Below are 15,871 nucleotides of genomic sequence, written 5' to 3'. Positions count from 1 at the left end.
TCCCTGCCTGCCCTGGGGCCAGGCGATGGCGGCTGGGCCAGGGCAGGGGACAGGTACAGCTGTTGGCATGTCCCTCTCAGCCCCCTGGCCCCACAGCCCGTGTGGGGCTGCGCAAAGAGCAGAGGATGGGTGGAAAACGCCAGCGGTGCTCTGACCCCCCTCCCTGGGAGCTCTCAGCACACCCGTGCTGCCTCCCCATGCAAGCGACCGCTGGAGTAACACCGACTTCTGAGCAACTGGGAAGGAGCCCTTCATTGGCTGTTGGTTTTATTATTTTTTTTTTTTGAGTTGATCAGATTTAGGCAGACAGGAAGGCACAGGTGATAGAAAGAACAGCTTTGGGTAAATGGGAGGCAAATGCTTCGTCACTGTATTGCTGAGAACAGGAAAAATGGTGAATAAGGAGGTGAAACCTTGGGTCTGCCAAAGCATCTGAATAACAGCATCAGTCCCAGCTCGCCCGTAATAGAAAGGCTTTGGCCAATCTCAGCCTTGGCAAGGCCCACACCAGGACAGCTGGTCCTGCAAACACTAGATCAAGCACGATTCCAATGGCAGAGAGATGAAAAAAACATATTCAGCTTTACCTCTGGTGCTGGAAGCCAAACCCCATCGGATTCAGGGAGCTGCAGCAGTTTCATGTGCTGATGAGTGGGTTTTTCAGGCTGGCCTGGAAAAGCATCTGGACGCTGGTTATTCACCAGTGCCTGGTCGTTACCTCGTCACCTCCACACCCGTCTGCAGGCTCCGACCACCCACCACCGCAGCCCGGCTCTGCCGGGAACAGGCACAGGAACCAGCGTGGGGAGAGGGAACACGGACAGGAAACCTCTGCTGCCTCCTCCCAGCGAGGAAGGCGGTCGCTGCCCCTTCCATCCCTCCGCGCCCCCGCTCACGGGCGCTGGCAAAGGCCACCCTCGTTGCAACGCACCAGCAGAGACCCTGCAGCCGGGAGCAGCCTCTTCCCCCTGGAGCAGGTGCCCATGAGCCCGTGCGGGGTCCTGGGACCCCCAGCGCTGCGACAGACCCGCCACCACGACCGACACCAGTGATGACATCTTGGGGACCGATGACACGGCAGTCGCCACCACGGGCTGTGACGCTAGCCAAGCCAAGAGGGTGACTACTGAAACCTCATCCCTTCACACACGGTCACGTTCCTGCCACCAAGAAAGGCAAAATAACAGGATCCCAGTCTAACTGATGGCAGCAAATCGCGGGGACAGCTCCCACGGCCTCTCCCCCCACGGCCAGGCTGTGGGGTGGAAGGCAGAGGCAGCGGGTGCCCCAGCTCCCGCACGGCCACCCTGCCCTGGGCTACCAGCAGCATCCCGTGGGCCAGCGCTGCGCAGGGGTGCGGGTGGGTGTGCGCTGGCCCACGAGGAACGCTCCGGCAGGGCCATGCTGCTCTCAGAGGTGGTTGTTCTGGCTGCCCTCCTTGTACGTGCCTCTGCTTTTGGGCAGCGTTATGGTCTCCTGGCTGTCGCTGCGGCGGTGCCTCACCCTTAGGGAGAGAAAGGGACGGTCGAGCTGTGAGGGAAAGGCTAGGCCGTGCCAGGGCCCACACAGTGGTACGGCTGCCTGGGAGCACCCTGATCCCTGGCACAAGCTGCCACAAGCCCCACAGGGGCTGTGCTTGGGCCCTGATCCCCCCAGCCCCAATCCCCCAGCGACACTCTGCCTGCAGGAACGGGGCAGTTATTGCCATTTGTGGCCCTGGGCCCAGCGCTCTGCCTCGAGGACAGCTCAGCCAGCAGCCACCGGCACCTGCTCTCCTCAGCCTCATCAGTGAGCTCCTTAAAACCACATCTGCAGCGTTTGCCCAAAGCCCAGGTCTGCAAAAGTCTCTGGCAAGGGCCAGTCTCTTGTGCTTCCTCTGCACCAGTACTTACTTTTCTCTGTTGAAAACAATGAAGTCCCTCTGGAGCATCTCTAGGTGCTTTTGAAGGTGGCAGGCCTTCCACATTCAAACAGAAAAATAAAGAGATGGGGAATAAATTCCCAGTTGACACAGAAAGGCATTACAAGGACAGTTTCAAGGAGATGTAGAGGTATCTTTAGGTATGGAGAGTGGGAAGGACGGCACTAACCCTCCTCATACAAAACTGGTGCTTACACATGCTGCCTTCCACCAAAGGGAAGATGCAGAAGAGTCTGGGGATAAAGCTGGTCACAAGGGAAAAACTGCTCTGTTTAGTTTGCTGTGGCTGTGCTAGATGGCAATCAGCTTTCTTGGAAAATGAGAGACTCCCTTGACCACATGCTTGTACCTGCTTGCTCTCACCTGGGAGGAATTGCTTTTGCTGGTGTCTTTCTCCTTCTTAGCCAAGCGCTTTTTTTTCTTGTGAAGAGGTTTGGATTCTAGGATCATTTCTTCCAGTTCAAAGGTTGGGTCACAGTTCAGTCTGCCTTTCTGGAGGGGAAAGAGAGGTGGCCTTAAGTGATCAGAGCCTGTCTAGAAGAGTCTCTTATAAATTGGACTGCATCTGGGAGCTGAATTTTGTAAAAAATAAACTAATTACAACTGCACACAGAGCCAGAACACCTGCTGCACTTCTCACTTATTTTATCAGTTCCTTCAGCCAGGGGACACTGGCAAGGTGGGACAATTGCTCTTTTTGAACGAGGACACGGTTGTGTCTCAGCTGGTTTGTGCTGCTGCTGAGGAGCGCAGCAGCCTGCAAAACTGGTTTTAAAGCATAAACCCACCAGAGAGAAAACCAGCAACAGAGGGGGAAAATCCATACAGTTAACAAATATTCATCATTTAGCCCACCTTTTATTTGGATAAAAAGCAGCTGGAGTAACGCTGTACACAACAGCCCTTGGATTATTTTCCTAAGGGTTATGTTATTTCTCTGCTGTTTTAAACTAATTAAAAAAGGATCAGAAACATTAATCTACTGTATGTGTTGTTTTACTATGAACAACGGGCTTGTTAGGGAGAGTCTTTACAGGAGGAAACAATGATGATAAAATGGCAGGTGACCTGCAGGCTAATGAGCCTACATCTGCTCGCTGGGTTTCTGCATCTGAGGAGCTGGGGGGCAGCGGGGCTGCTGAGGATGGGGCAGTGCGTGTCTCACCCAGAGTGCCATGGACCAGCTCTGCACCCAGAAATGCCGGGAATATTATGAACAGAGCAGACCAAGGGGCACCCACACTTTGTAGCCATCCCCCATTGCTCTTTATTACACCCAGAGGAGGGTGAGAATTTTGCCCTTGCCTCTCTTTTCCCCAGTCCCTTATGACAGCTGATGCTCTTGTGCAAATCTGTAAGCACTGCCCAGGACCTGGTGCCCGGCGCGGGGACGGGCTGCAGCGTGTAACGCCTGGGCACGCTGAGAACCTCTTCAAATCAAATTGCCTCACCGTGGGAATGAATTCTGGCGTTATCCTTTTCTGGAGAACAGCATCCCAGTTCACATCTGACAGATATGGAAAGTCCTGGATATCCTTCAGCTGAGAAAAACGCTTCTCGGGGTTTGGCTCAAGCAACTGCAGCGAGAGTTAAATGGAAGAGGTGAGAAAGTGAGACCCTGAGAGGCGGAATCAGAGATTAGGTACATACAGGTGTGTCTGTGGCAGAGTTACACCAGATAAAAACAGATGAAAGCTACGTTAATACTACTTTATTGCCTACACTTATTTGAAAATTAGAAAACTACTTGCATATTTTCCAAAACCTGCAGCTAGTGCTGTTACGCTGGATTCAGTATTTCAGCTTTGCTGCCACTGCCGGCAAACAGTGTCTGACACTGTCAAGCAATAGTTTTGTTTATTGAAGATATGGCTTCACTTCAAATGTGACTCCAGGTTCAAAATGATTCCAGTAATGATTTTGAAGCAATTTTGATAACAGCTTTATTAAAAAATAATTTCAATCGTGCATGAACCACATGGTGTCAAAGGATTTCAATAGTATCAGCACTTCTTGCAAATCTCTTCATTACTGGGAAAAATGTTTTTTAAAAATTAAAAGCGCTTTTTTTTTCCAAATGTATTGACACATGTATTAATACCTACTTCTAAGCTATGTCATTGCAGAGAGGTAAGGGTAGAGGAGTAGCTCTGGAAGCAGAGGCTGCGTGTGCCCTTAGAGGAGGTGCCTCCCAGCAGCTCAGCCCCGGCCACCGGGCCCAGCGCAGCTCCCCGGTCACCACACCCCCGCGCTAAGGCCAGGATTTGTCAGGCGGTGCCCTCTGAGGGTCCCCGCTGCTGGCTCTGGACACAGTCTGACTCCCCACGATCTACTGCAAAGCGCAATGGAGGGACGCGGCTGCTCTCGGCCGTGCCCAGAGCGACGCCTCCCAGCCCTGGGCCGCCCTCACCCTCCTGAGCAGAGACACCATCCCCGCGGACCAGGCGGCGGGGTACATCACCGGCGCCGTCCTCAACATGTGAGCCATTTCCTTTATGGAAGTGTTGGAGCGAATGTGATACGGCCTCTGTGAAAAATGCCATAAGGAAAGCATTTTAATTTATCTGTTTTTTCAGACTCCTTGGGAAATCTTTTCAGAGCAAAAAAGCTTCAAAGTCTCTTTGTACATTCCCCAAGCCTCCCGCTGGAAGTCTCTCCCTGTGTGATCATAGCTCAGTTGAAATAAAAATAATAATGTCAGCAATAACAACGATAACAGCTAGATGTTTAATGAGCACAGACAGGAGGCAAAGCCCAAAGGTTAGAGTCATCAGCCAGCTTGGGTTTGCTTGGCCTTTTCACCGTTTGTATCTTCAGGGGCTATCAGAAAGGATTTTCTATATATAGCGCTGTGGTTAGAGCACTCCCAATATTCCCTGTAAAATGTGTCACTGGTCCCAGTTCTTCACTCACGCTGGAGATGACACAAGTGCAGAGGAGTGGGAACCAGGCCGCAGGTGCCCCGCAAGCGGTGCCGCGGCAAACGGCGCTGAGCCGTCTGCGAGGAGCCCGCGGCTGCGTGGCGAGCGCCGGTCTGAACCGACGGGCACGCACAGCCCCTGCCACCCTGTGGGGAGCGTCACCTCCACGGGCAACGCCAGCTACAGCACCACTGCCTCGCACAGAGGGACAATGGACGATGGTAGGGGGTCTCCATTTTGAAAGATGTTTGATTCCCAGATTTTTACAGTATTTTGGAGGTGAGGGTGTTAAAAGTACATTTGAAAAATACTAGTTATAAATTGCAAGGTCAAATCATTGTGCTGAACGTGTACCGGCACTGGGTGGACCTGGAGGTAACCACCCCCTGCAGTAACTGCCACTGGTGCCACCATCTCACCACGGCTCTGCCCTCAGGTTTGAACACCCAAGGGCGTTTCCGCTCCCACCTTTGGGAATAGTGCCGGCCAGTCAAAAGCCAACGTGATGAACAGTCCTGCCATCCACTGAACATTACAAACGGAAAACTCAAATATTACACAAATAGGCTTACAGGGGGCACATGGCATCAGCTACCCAACAGGTCACAACCGTATCCCCTTAATGTGTACTAACTTGATCACTCACAATTCAAGATATGCAACTTCATTTGAAAATCTGTTATTCAAAATATATTCATCAAAATATTTTTTTAGGCATTCTGCAAAGAATGATGATAGAGTTTCTTAAAAACATGTTTTGCACACTCATACTGAAAGAAGAAGTTTCCTAGCCTCACAAGATTTTAAACAAGCTTTTGCTTAGAAGAATGTAATTTAAACAATTTTGTCCCACTTTTTTTACACAACAGTTCCAAAACACTAACCTGATTGTCTGTCTACAAGGCCCCCAACCTTACCTGAGTTAGAAGCAGAGCACTGACATGACAGGCAGGGATTGTGCTTTATTAATAATTTACACATTGCAGTTTCCTTTTGCTCAAACTGCTCACTCTTACTATAAGAGCCATGAGATTTTTTTTTTTCAAGTTTTCTTTTTTTCTTTGCAGGATGGGAGTTCAAAGTAAATCATATTGTGGCCCAAACTTTGGGAGTTGTCAGTTGTTTGCCTTGCCCAGCTTACACCAACCCCAGGGCACAGCAGGGAACCGTTGTGACACACTGTTCTGTATTGTGACCGTTTCTCTGAGCTCTTAGCCGTGATCACAAGAACCCTGGCAAAGGTGCGGTTTCTGCTTTCTATGCTGTAATAACCCTTCAAGCCTTGCACTTGGCTCGGCCCCTTCACCCCTGTTACAAAGCATTAACCTTTCCAACAGAGTGTTTGAGGAAAGAGACGGATGGGACAGGAGCCGCGCGCACTGTACCCGGGTCCTGAGCAGCTCGTAGGCAGTGATTCCCAAGGACCACCAGTCCACGGCGAAGGAATAGCCGGTGGGTTTCACGGAGTTAAACATTTCAGGTGCTGTGAAACACAGAAAAAGGAAAGTTTGCCTTGCTGCAATGGAAGTGGAAACGAGCAACACAGAACGCTTGATCCATGCCACAGAGAGCATCCCCGCTAGTCTGCCTAGGACACAAATCAGCATAATACTCATTACCTCTGATCATTTCAGTTTTTTTCTTCAAACCAATGGCATATGGCTGGTAGACTGGTCCTTTACCGAGACACCGCTGAGGTGGACACAAATCAGAATGCACAGGTTTCCTTGCAGCAATTCACCTTTTGGCCTTTGTCAGGTTCCTCGCCCGCTGTCTCAGCCTCAGCACAGAAACATCCCACTCCGAGGAGCCTCGGTGCGGAGAGAAGAGCAAACCCCGCATGTGCAAACCACCCTGATCTCCCCCGCTGACGACTGTGGCCGCTCCCTGCAGCTCACAGCAGGACCGGCCGACCTCGCGTCCCGCATGGCACTGAGCCCGGCTGGGTGTGAGCCAGGCCTGACCCAGATCCCAGCATGCCAGCTCAGCCCAGATATCTGCCTGCCCTGGGAACAGATACACCCCTTAACCTTGACCCTGCTCATTACACGTGCAATTAGCACGGTGTGAAACATTCTCTACTGTGTTAAAAGCCAAACAAGTGCTTCAGCTCCTCTGTGCCTTTCCCCACCGGTGAAATGGGACTGTCAGTAACTTCTACTTCAGGAGACTGTTACAAAACTTAATTGATTAGTGCATGTAAATGATGGGATGGCCTTAAGAAACAGGTGTGCTATCCCCTTTGTAACTGGAACCTTTAACGTTCAACAAGCGCAATCCAATTCATTTGGATTACAGAATGCTTTATTCTAACTCCTATAATCACTAAGAGATTCACCAGACCCAACTCAGTTCCTACGTTGTACAGAGCACTAAAACTCCAACTGTCCCAGCATAGAGCCCTCCCAGCGCTGCTGTGCTCCTGCTCCCGGGGCACCCGAGAGCCCCACCATCCCCTCCACATGGATCTCTCTGTGCTTCTCTGCCCCCAAAGCCCAGAAAGAATAAATTCCTTTTGCTGACAGAGGACTTGCCTGTTATCCCACAGTTAATAGCCTCTGGAATAAGGACCAACCCGAATTCACTGCATCCAACCATAAAATTGGCCCGAGTATCTCCTCGCCTCCCCCAGAAAGCTGCTCTGCTCAGTAGATCTTCACGTTGGAAAGCTGTTTCCATCCCACTCACATCTCTTTGTTCATATTTCAAGTACTTCAATCTGGCAGAGCCTAAACACAGCCTCACACAGTGAATGAAAGCAGCTCTGTAGAAACATTAATATGCAGTGTAAACGCAGACATCGTGCCAACTGCACCCTTGGCAGGGAAAAGCAAATTTTAACTGAACGAAGCCTGAGCACCACAGCTTTTTAGGAGGAGGTTACCGGGCTAATAGGAAGTGGGTGGAGGCACAGGCTGAAATGTTCTTTCTTGGCCAATAGATTTCCCTTTTGAGAGTGAGGAAAAAAAGTACTGTAGGATTTTTGTGTGAGCTGGGAGGCAAGAATTGCTCTAAAAAACTCAGGCAGCCCTGCTTTCTTTTCTGTGCATGTTTGCCTTTTTAAAAGGATCACACCGGTGATGCAAAGGTGAAAGGCCAACTTGGTCATCTTGATAAAAAGGAGATTCCCAGGGGATTGCCCCAAGGCATTTGGCTGTGCAACAGCTGTAGAGAGGCCACATTATTTAGGTCTGAGAGAGTGTTGCTGTATATGAAAGTATGTATTTTGTGTGGGAGGGGTTGTGTTGGCTGTACAGAAATACTTTTGAGTGTTTTTGTTTAGTTAGGAAAGTTGAATTTATAGTTAAAAGGACTCTCCTGTGTCATGTTTGCACAGTTCTTTAGCATTAGCTCAGGACATTTCTCTCTGGTCCAAGCCCTAAGTCCACTCACTTGGCCTCAGCACAGAGTAATGCTAGGTTTTAAAGCAGCCAGTTCATATAAAAATTCATATTATTGCTAGCGATGCAGCAGCGTAAGACTTGTGCTAATGTACTGAGGGACCAAATACAAGTCTTTGTGCTTCATCTTACTTCTCAAGGGTAACAAGAGCATTTAATCATCGCTACACAGCTTGGCTGCTGCTTGTGAAAAGCTCTGAGATCTCAAGAATGCAACTATCTTATTTTATAATCAAAACCACGCTGCACAGTATGGCATAACAGCAGTAAAATCTGCGCTTGCAGTACGTGTGCTTTGCTCTGTGGTGTGAAATCAGTAGACGGATGCACATTTTCCAGCTGCATCAGGGTGTGACTGGGGAGGGGTTCCCACCATGCTCCCCGCAGCACCTCGTGAGGTTGTTCCTCATCTCAAACAAACCAGGAGGAAAAGAGTTCAAACTCTCATCAAAAAGGATTTCACCTGTATCTCACGACAGCTGTCAAATCAAGCCTGTAAAATGGTAATTCGAGAAAACATAACTGTCCTTGGTTCTTACCCATATACGGCTTCGTGCCAGCAATGGTGGTGACTTGTATTTCTTTAGTCAGCATCGTGGCAATATTGAAATCGGTGATGTGCACATGTCCTGAAAGACAGAGGTTAATGTGTAACTTGATCTGCTTTAATTTCACATGAAAAACAGCTTTAAATCAGAAACTTAAAGTAAAATACTGTATGGAAAGGAGTTTCCAGCAAAAAAAGATTCTGGTGGGAGAACTGATAGAAAATATTTCAGCTTGCAGGTTGCTTACAAATATATCTTGTTACATCAAATATCCCCTCATTTACCCTTTGGGGGGGAAAAAAATGGAGTTCTCCAAGAAATCATTTAATGATGATTGTTTTGAATCGTCCTAAATTTGGGGAAAAGAGAACTGAACTTTTCTCACAGAAAAAATTCCACTATGTTTTTGAAAAAAAATCCTTGATATTTTTCGCTTTCTAGCTACTTGCCCTTTGGTGTTCCAGGTACTAAGCACTCTCTCCCTTTTCCTCCATAGAGGATGTCTCTAGAATGGAACAAAACACCTTTGGCAGCAAAAGAGCCTTGCGCAAGAAATTCCGACATGATGAAAACCCACTTGGGGGGGAGGAAGGGTTTCTGCTGTCACTGCTACGACACGCACAACTGCTGCCTGCAAACTGAAAAGGAAATGAGGTGGATGTGATTTGCAGGGATGCGAAACGAAATGCTTCCACCTAGCTCTTGCCTGCTCTTTTCCTTGCGCTTTTTTTTTCTTTTTTCCAAGCACTTAATTTATTATTCTTTATTCACTGAACTGGTACCAGTGAGCAGACTAAGCACGTACTGCAGCACAGATGATCAATACGAGGCTGGCTTCACTGCAGTGAACTGCTTTGAAACTTGTGTGTTAGTTTAGCCTAATTTTTCTGATTAAATTCAGGCAGTTCTCTCTTCTTCCTGGCCTTGTGCATCTTCTCCCAAGGCACTTGCTCATCCCTGACAAAGGTGGGCTCATTACCAAATGCATCAGATGTTTTGTAGGTTGTTTTGCAGCCTCATCACCCTCCTCTGCAACAACAGAGGGTGGCTGAATTGCTGCTGTTTCCTCTAACTGCAGAGTGGCCTTCTACAGTGGAGGTGCTATGACAACACTTCCCTCGGTCATTAGCTTCAACAGCTAGAAATTCACTGCTGCTTTAGTTCAGGAGTTAAAGTAGAATAAGATCACCTTTATATGTCTAAAAGTTGATGCTTTGGTAATGAACTCCCGTTGTCTCCTCTGCATGCTATGAAACATTTAAGTAAATCTTTACAATTGTGCCTATATATCTGTTTTATGAGAACAGGGATACAAGTTTGCCTGCTGCAACTACCTGATCTAGCTGGGAAAATTTGGGGAATAAAAGTAGAATTTGTGATTTTACCTAAAAACACTGTATCATGCCACGCTCCTGCCTGCGTCTCTCCAAGACGTGCGTGTGTAAAGCGCAGGAGCCTCTTCCCCGCACCCCGCAGCAGCACCCTGGAGCACACGTGCCCGAGCGGGGTGTCCCTCCTTGCTGCTCACACCTGCCTTACGAAACCAGCCAGGCCTGCTCTTCCTCAGTTGGCCCACTACAGAACGGGCATCAAATCGCTGGGGAGTACCTCAGAGAACAGACTGACATACGACTGTCTTGTCCTCTACGTCCTTGCATTGCTCTCTCTCATCTCTAGCTCTCACTCCGCTTTGCGGTGAGCTGTTTTCCTAAATAGGAATCATAAAGACTGATTAAGAATTTGATATTCCAAGCACAAACATCCCTTCCTCTGGATGCATCTTTTAAATGATTCTCTTCAAATAAATACCACGGTTTATGAACTAGCCCATTTGGGAAATTACCAAATCAAGCCAGCGATGCTGAGGAAGGCGGCTCCGGGTGGTGTGAGAGGCTGAACAGCGGCAGCAGCGTTACAGAACAGGGTGGCCTGGGTGACCAGCGACGGCAGCTACTGGTAACCAGGAGGGATGTGCTGGGTGTTGCTGCCGGGCTTTAGGCTCAGACTCTAAGGCCTGTGTTCTCCTGATTGCTCAGCATCTCTAACTGCAGCTGGTTTTGAAACAGCCCAGCCAGAGCTGTACACTGGGACCCAGGTCCTGCCCAAAGCTCATCCTGTCTGCCTGAAACTGGCACTTTCGGATCAAGCCCTCAGTTCTGCATTAAGGCAAAGAATTTTCTTACTATATCCAGCACCTCTGTTACTACATAATTCCTTCACCTTTCTAGAGCATCTTTTGTGCAAAAAATATAAGGCTTCTGCAGATTCAACGAAGACAGCATTTTAAAGAATATGAAACAAGAGACATTAGGAGCTGCGGGGTATGGAGGTTCTCGGACAGACTGGGCTGGGATGAGAGCACAAATGGGCTAAGCGTGCAGTGCCTGCCTCAGTGTGAACTGACCCCTTCTAGCGCTGCCCTCGAGAACCTTTCGACAGTGGTACAAGAAATAATACTGAGCAAAGCCACTACAGGGCTCTTGCAAAAAACCTCTCAGTTTTCCTAGAGATAAAACTGAGTTTTTCTTCAATTTTATTAGACAAATGACCTAGCCAAAAACTCCTGATGAATTAGTCACCATTCCTGGAAACTGCCAGCTGTTACGGTCTTTTATTCACAGGTGAGCTGTGCTGTCACTGAGCCAAATCGATAGACTTATTAAAGGAGAAAATCACTTTGTGCTTGGAATGACTGTTGAAGGTGGTCATCTGCTGAGGAATTTTTCACTGTGGGACCTGATCCCAATCTCTGATGTTGAACAACCGCTTGATTTATCGCACAGACAGACACTTGCCCAATATTCCACTTTATTTATGGCTCACTTTAATTTCTTAGCTGAAATGGAGATGGTAATACAGATTGTCACCGAGCAGGGTGACAGAGGCAAATGCACGTTTATGCTAGTCAGCAGCAGGACAACCCATTTCAATGTGTGGCATCACGAGAGGCATTTGTATGAGCAAAAACTCACACCCGCCTCCTACACAAAGATCAGAGGACATGCACAAAGGCTCCTGCAGCCTCATCAGTGAGTAACAGCAGCAAAAAGGGGGCTGCAATTTGTATCAGACATGGGCAGCTTTCCATATGTAAATCTGAAAGGGTGAAGGACTCGCAGCTGGAAAGGAAGATGGGACAAAGGGCAGAGTCAAGGGGCAAGAAGAATCTAGAAAATGAAGGATGAAGCCTGATTGCTAAAGGCCTCCAGGTGCATCATACTCGCAGGGGACGGGTGTCAGTCGAGAACAGTATAAAAAATTGATGTTAGCAAATAGCATATGTTTTGTGATCACAGTTGTGAAACCCTGGTGAAGGGAGAGGAGAGAGAGTGGGGAGCTGCAGCTCCATTCCATGGGAAAGAGATACTGAGAAACAAGCACAATCTACTGGGCTAAATATAGATAAACACGCTACAATAGCAGTTGCTCTGGGGATAAGAAAAAACTGAACTGTGTGTGCACAAAGCTTTCTGTATGCATGAGAGGACACACCTTTGCTGCCATGGATGAAGAAAAGAAATACTGTAAGTCATAGTCAGCAGGACACTGAAGTCAAGGGCACATCCACAGAAAATAACTCTGAAACCTCTGCAACAGATAGTTAAAACAACACAGCGAGCACAGAATAGGCTCAAAAATCAACCGAAATTGCAGTGTCATTACAGAAGTTTGCAGGTTACGTCCTGCTGAACTGAAGGCAACTGCAGAGACAAGCAGAGCTTCCTCCCCTCTGTTTTCCCCCTCTCTGGGGAATGCTGACCTACATTTCCATGGCTCTGGTGCTTCCAGCTCCCTCTCGGTGGCCGTGCCACCCCAGTCCTACAGGGCACAGGGGTTCCTGGAAGATGGTGACAGGTCACCCGGGAGTGTCTGCTGGTGAGGACTGACGGGACGTGGCCCTGCACAGCCCTGGCCAGGGGAGCCCAGGGGTGAGTCCAGGCCCCCGCATCGGGCTGTGCACGGGGCAAGGGCAGAAGTGCTGAGTGAGGCAGGAGAGAGGCTGCTGCACTTGGAGGCAGAAGCAGCTTTGCTGACAGCTCCTAAATAAATAATTAGCTAGCACTCTGAAATTAGAGGTCATATGCAAAACGGGTAGAGTCTGGGCTCAGGTGCTGCCAGGCAACCCTAGTCACACACAAGAGCCATGTCGATTCCTCAGGAGCTTCAGCATCTCTATTGCAGCCTCTGAAGTGATAACGAATTCAGAAACACCTTGTCCCTGCACTGACTCTCCCTCTCCGAGTGCCTTGCTGTAGCTGCTAATGAAGATTTCTCACAACAAGCCAGTTACACGGATTTTCAAAAACTAGGAAATGACAAAGTGTTTTTCTAATGAGTTAAAAGCTAATAAATATCAGACAACTCTTCACTGTGAGAGCTTTGCCGGGACAAAAAAATGCGTCTAGAGAGTAATGCAAGAGTATAGTTAAAGACTTTTTCCTGAGAAAAAGACTAAGGAAAAAATGATAGCAACATCCATAATAGACTTAGCCCCAAATCCTCTTTGGAGCTCCCTCCCAATGTCAAATACTCAAGGAAAAAGAAAATACCTGAATGAAGAATATTTATTCAACCATAATTCATTCTGTTTGTGAGCATACATTACACACAGCCTGCAATTACGTGAGCATTTCCATTCAAATGATTACAATTTGAGTAAGTTTTAAGCAAGAGCCAAGAAGGTCTTAATCTAAGGCCTGCTAGACACCTGACCACAAGCAGCCCAAAATGTGTCATCCCTGCCAATGCCTTCTAGGGACACCACGAGGCCAGTCAGAGGAGGTGTTGATTAAACACTAAGGCACCCCAGAAATACCACAGCATCACAGGGTGCCCAGGGCCCTGAAGGCGCAAGACACAGTCACTCAGAAAGCAAAGGACAGCAATGAAAGCACAGTCCTGTTCCTAACTGAACTGAGGGAGAGAAAGCAACACACAATGAGAAAACCAGCAAGCACCTAAACTTTAACTGACTCCGCTTTTATGCATATGCACGACCACAAAGCAACTGGCACTTACCATGCTCATCCAGTAAAATGTTGTCAGGCTTGATGTCTCTAAGAAAAAAGGCAGAGAAAGGGAGACAGCCATTAGCCTGGAAAAGTGACACAAAGCATGGCTGCAGGCACTGCAGGAAAGCCCCGGCTCCGGAGGGACACCCTTCCAGAGACATCACGCCCTGGAAGGTGTCTTTGCTGGGCTCTTCAGCTCTGCTGTTCCTGCAGGGTCTGGTTTAGGGATAAGAGGATGGCTGATCAAACCACAGAAGCAGAAGTGGTGGTACAGGGCTATGGCTGCGAAGGCCACTGAGGTTTGGACTGGCAGTTCACCTACAACATCAGAGCTTCCTTTTCTCTTTTTCCTCCTTTTACTTCTTAATCTGTTTCAGTACTCTATTGAGAGCTGTTCCCCATTTCCTCAGTAAAAACCAAATAATTTTAACATCTTTGTTCCAGAAACAAATGGGTTGCCCACAGGTTTTGTTCCTGAACTAAAAAAAAACCCCAACCAAAACAGTAATACCTATACTTTCTGTGGAAGGCAGAGAATGTACACCTGATACGCCTCCTGTGTCCACCCGAGTGACTTTACAAGACATTACCTGCTTTTAATGAGCTCATTACACCAGTCCCCATTCACCTGCTATCAGCTGGAGCCAGCACCTGGCCATTTAATCAAGAGAATAGAGGGGGGGGTGGGGGGGCGGCTGCAGGCAAGCAGCTGGTTCTCTCCATAGGCGTAGCAGAACTGTGCCACAGGCTAGGGCTGAGCAGTCCAGGCGGGCAGAAGCGAAACACAGTGATGCCACACTTGGTATTTTTGAGAAAACACTAATTTAAGCAAAAAATTTAAGAAATGTTTCAGCAAAAAGACTTTGAAAAAAATGGATTCTTTGAATCCCTTGATACAAAAATATTTTGAAATGAACCATAAAGACAGGTTTTTGTTTCTCACCCAGTTTTCAACCTTTTTTTAATATTCTTTTTATTTCCACTGGGGCCTTTTCTGATCTCAGTCTGGTATGCAGCCTGTGGAACTACCCCAGCACAGTGAGATCACTCCCAGGATGCAAGCAATGAACAGGGATAATTTTGTTTATTGATTATTTGTATATTTATTTTTAGAAACTAGTTATACCATTTCCTAGCCTGAAAAAAATAACAAATTTTTCCCACTCTTCTACACGTAGGTGGGAAATAATTCCAGCCATCAGTCTGTTTGCTGGCTCCACACAGCTTTGTTCAGACAAAATAAGGAATCCCTTTTCTGTCTCCTGATGTTCCCAGTTACAGATGTTGTGGTGTAATTGACTCAGCGGAGTCACTGTATCAATCTCATACTGTCCCACTGGGTTACACTGTTAATTAAACAACTTGCATTACAGTGTTCTTTAAATAACTCGCAGATTTTACCTACTGCCATACACGAATCACCTTAAACACGCATAGCTCCTTGAAATACACGCTGCAGCCTAAACCTCAGCTTCTCCCACCTATATTTACACACAACCCTCTGGGAATTCCCAGGAGTTTTGCCTTTTGGCTGTCCTCTTCGCACCCGCCCTCGGCGATGCTGACGCGAGGGCAGGGACACGGCCCGGAACGGGGCCCACAGCCCCCCAGGCACCCCGTGCCCCCGCAGCTCCCGCGTCCTTCATCCCTGCCAGGAACAGTCTGCTCCTCACGCAGACTCGTTCTTACAGTGGCGGATCGTGAGGAACCTCTGGCCCCTCAGTCCTATGAGCACTGACTGTAATACATCACTAATAGAGAAGGATTCCTTCCCTGTGCTTCCCTTAGGCCCGTGCCCCACTCAGCCTGTTCAGGCCAAGCCAGCAGCGGGAGGATTTACCCCTCGCTGCCCTGGACAGGGACAGCACCGTCTGCACCTCGCACTTCATTCATGCTCATCCATTGTTTGGTGCCGGGAGCAGGTGCCGGGTGGGGAAGGCCAGCGCAAGGTCCCTGTCACCGCGTGCCAGCCCCGTGTCCCAGACCGCTGCAGCGCCCGCCGGAGCAGAACGGGGCAGCTGCCTGCCAAGCTCGGGTCGTCAAGAGCCCTATGTGGGTACAAAACAAA

At 48.5% G+C, this 15,871-nt stretch overlaps 1 protein-coding gene across 4 annotated transcripts in view; it reads right to left on the bottom strand.

Moving 5' to 3' along the window:
- Positions 1–237: 237 nt before the first annotated feature.
- STK32A (serine/threonine kinase 32A) overlaps positions 238–15,871 on the bottom strand; it is a 29,068-nt gene continuing 13,434 nt past the window's right edge. For 2 of the 4 annotated variants that reach the window (XM_074883450.1, XM_074883453.1), the window contains 8 exons: positions 13,811–13,848; positions 8,783–8,872; positions 6,228–6,325; positions 4,332–4,448; positions 3,373–3,498; positions 2,285–2,413; positions 1,893–1,957; positions 238–1,504 (listed from right to left, as the gene is read on the bottom strand). In XM_074883450.1, coding sequence (XP_074739551.1) covers positions 1,411–1,504; positions 1,893–1,957; positions 2,285–2,413; positions 3,373–3,498; positions 4,332–4,448; positions 6,228–6,325; positions 8,783–8,872; positions 13,811–13,848 — 757 coding nt within the window. In that variant the 3' untranslated portion in view covers positions 238–1,410. Of the gene's footprint in view, positions 1,505–1,892; positions 1,958–2,284; positions 2,414–3,372; positions 3,499–4,331; positions 4,449–6,227; positions 6,326–8,782; positions 8,873–12,295; positions 12,380–13,810; positions 13,849–15,871 lie in introns of those variants that run through there. The other 2 variants (XM_074883452.1, XM_074883454.1) reach the window with 2 other exon arrangements.

Source organism: Strix uralensis, chromosome 14, assembly GCF_047716275.1.
Source record: "Strix uralensis isolate ZFMK-TIS-50842 chromosome 14, bStrUra1, whole genome shotgun sequence".
Lineage (NCBI taxonomy): Eukaryota > Metazoa > Chordata > Aves > Strigiformes > Strigidae > Strix > Strix uralensis.
This window is presented reverse-complemented; position numbering and strand designations above follow the sequence as displayed.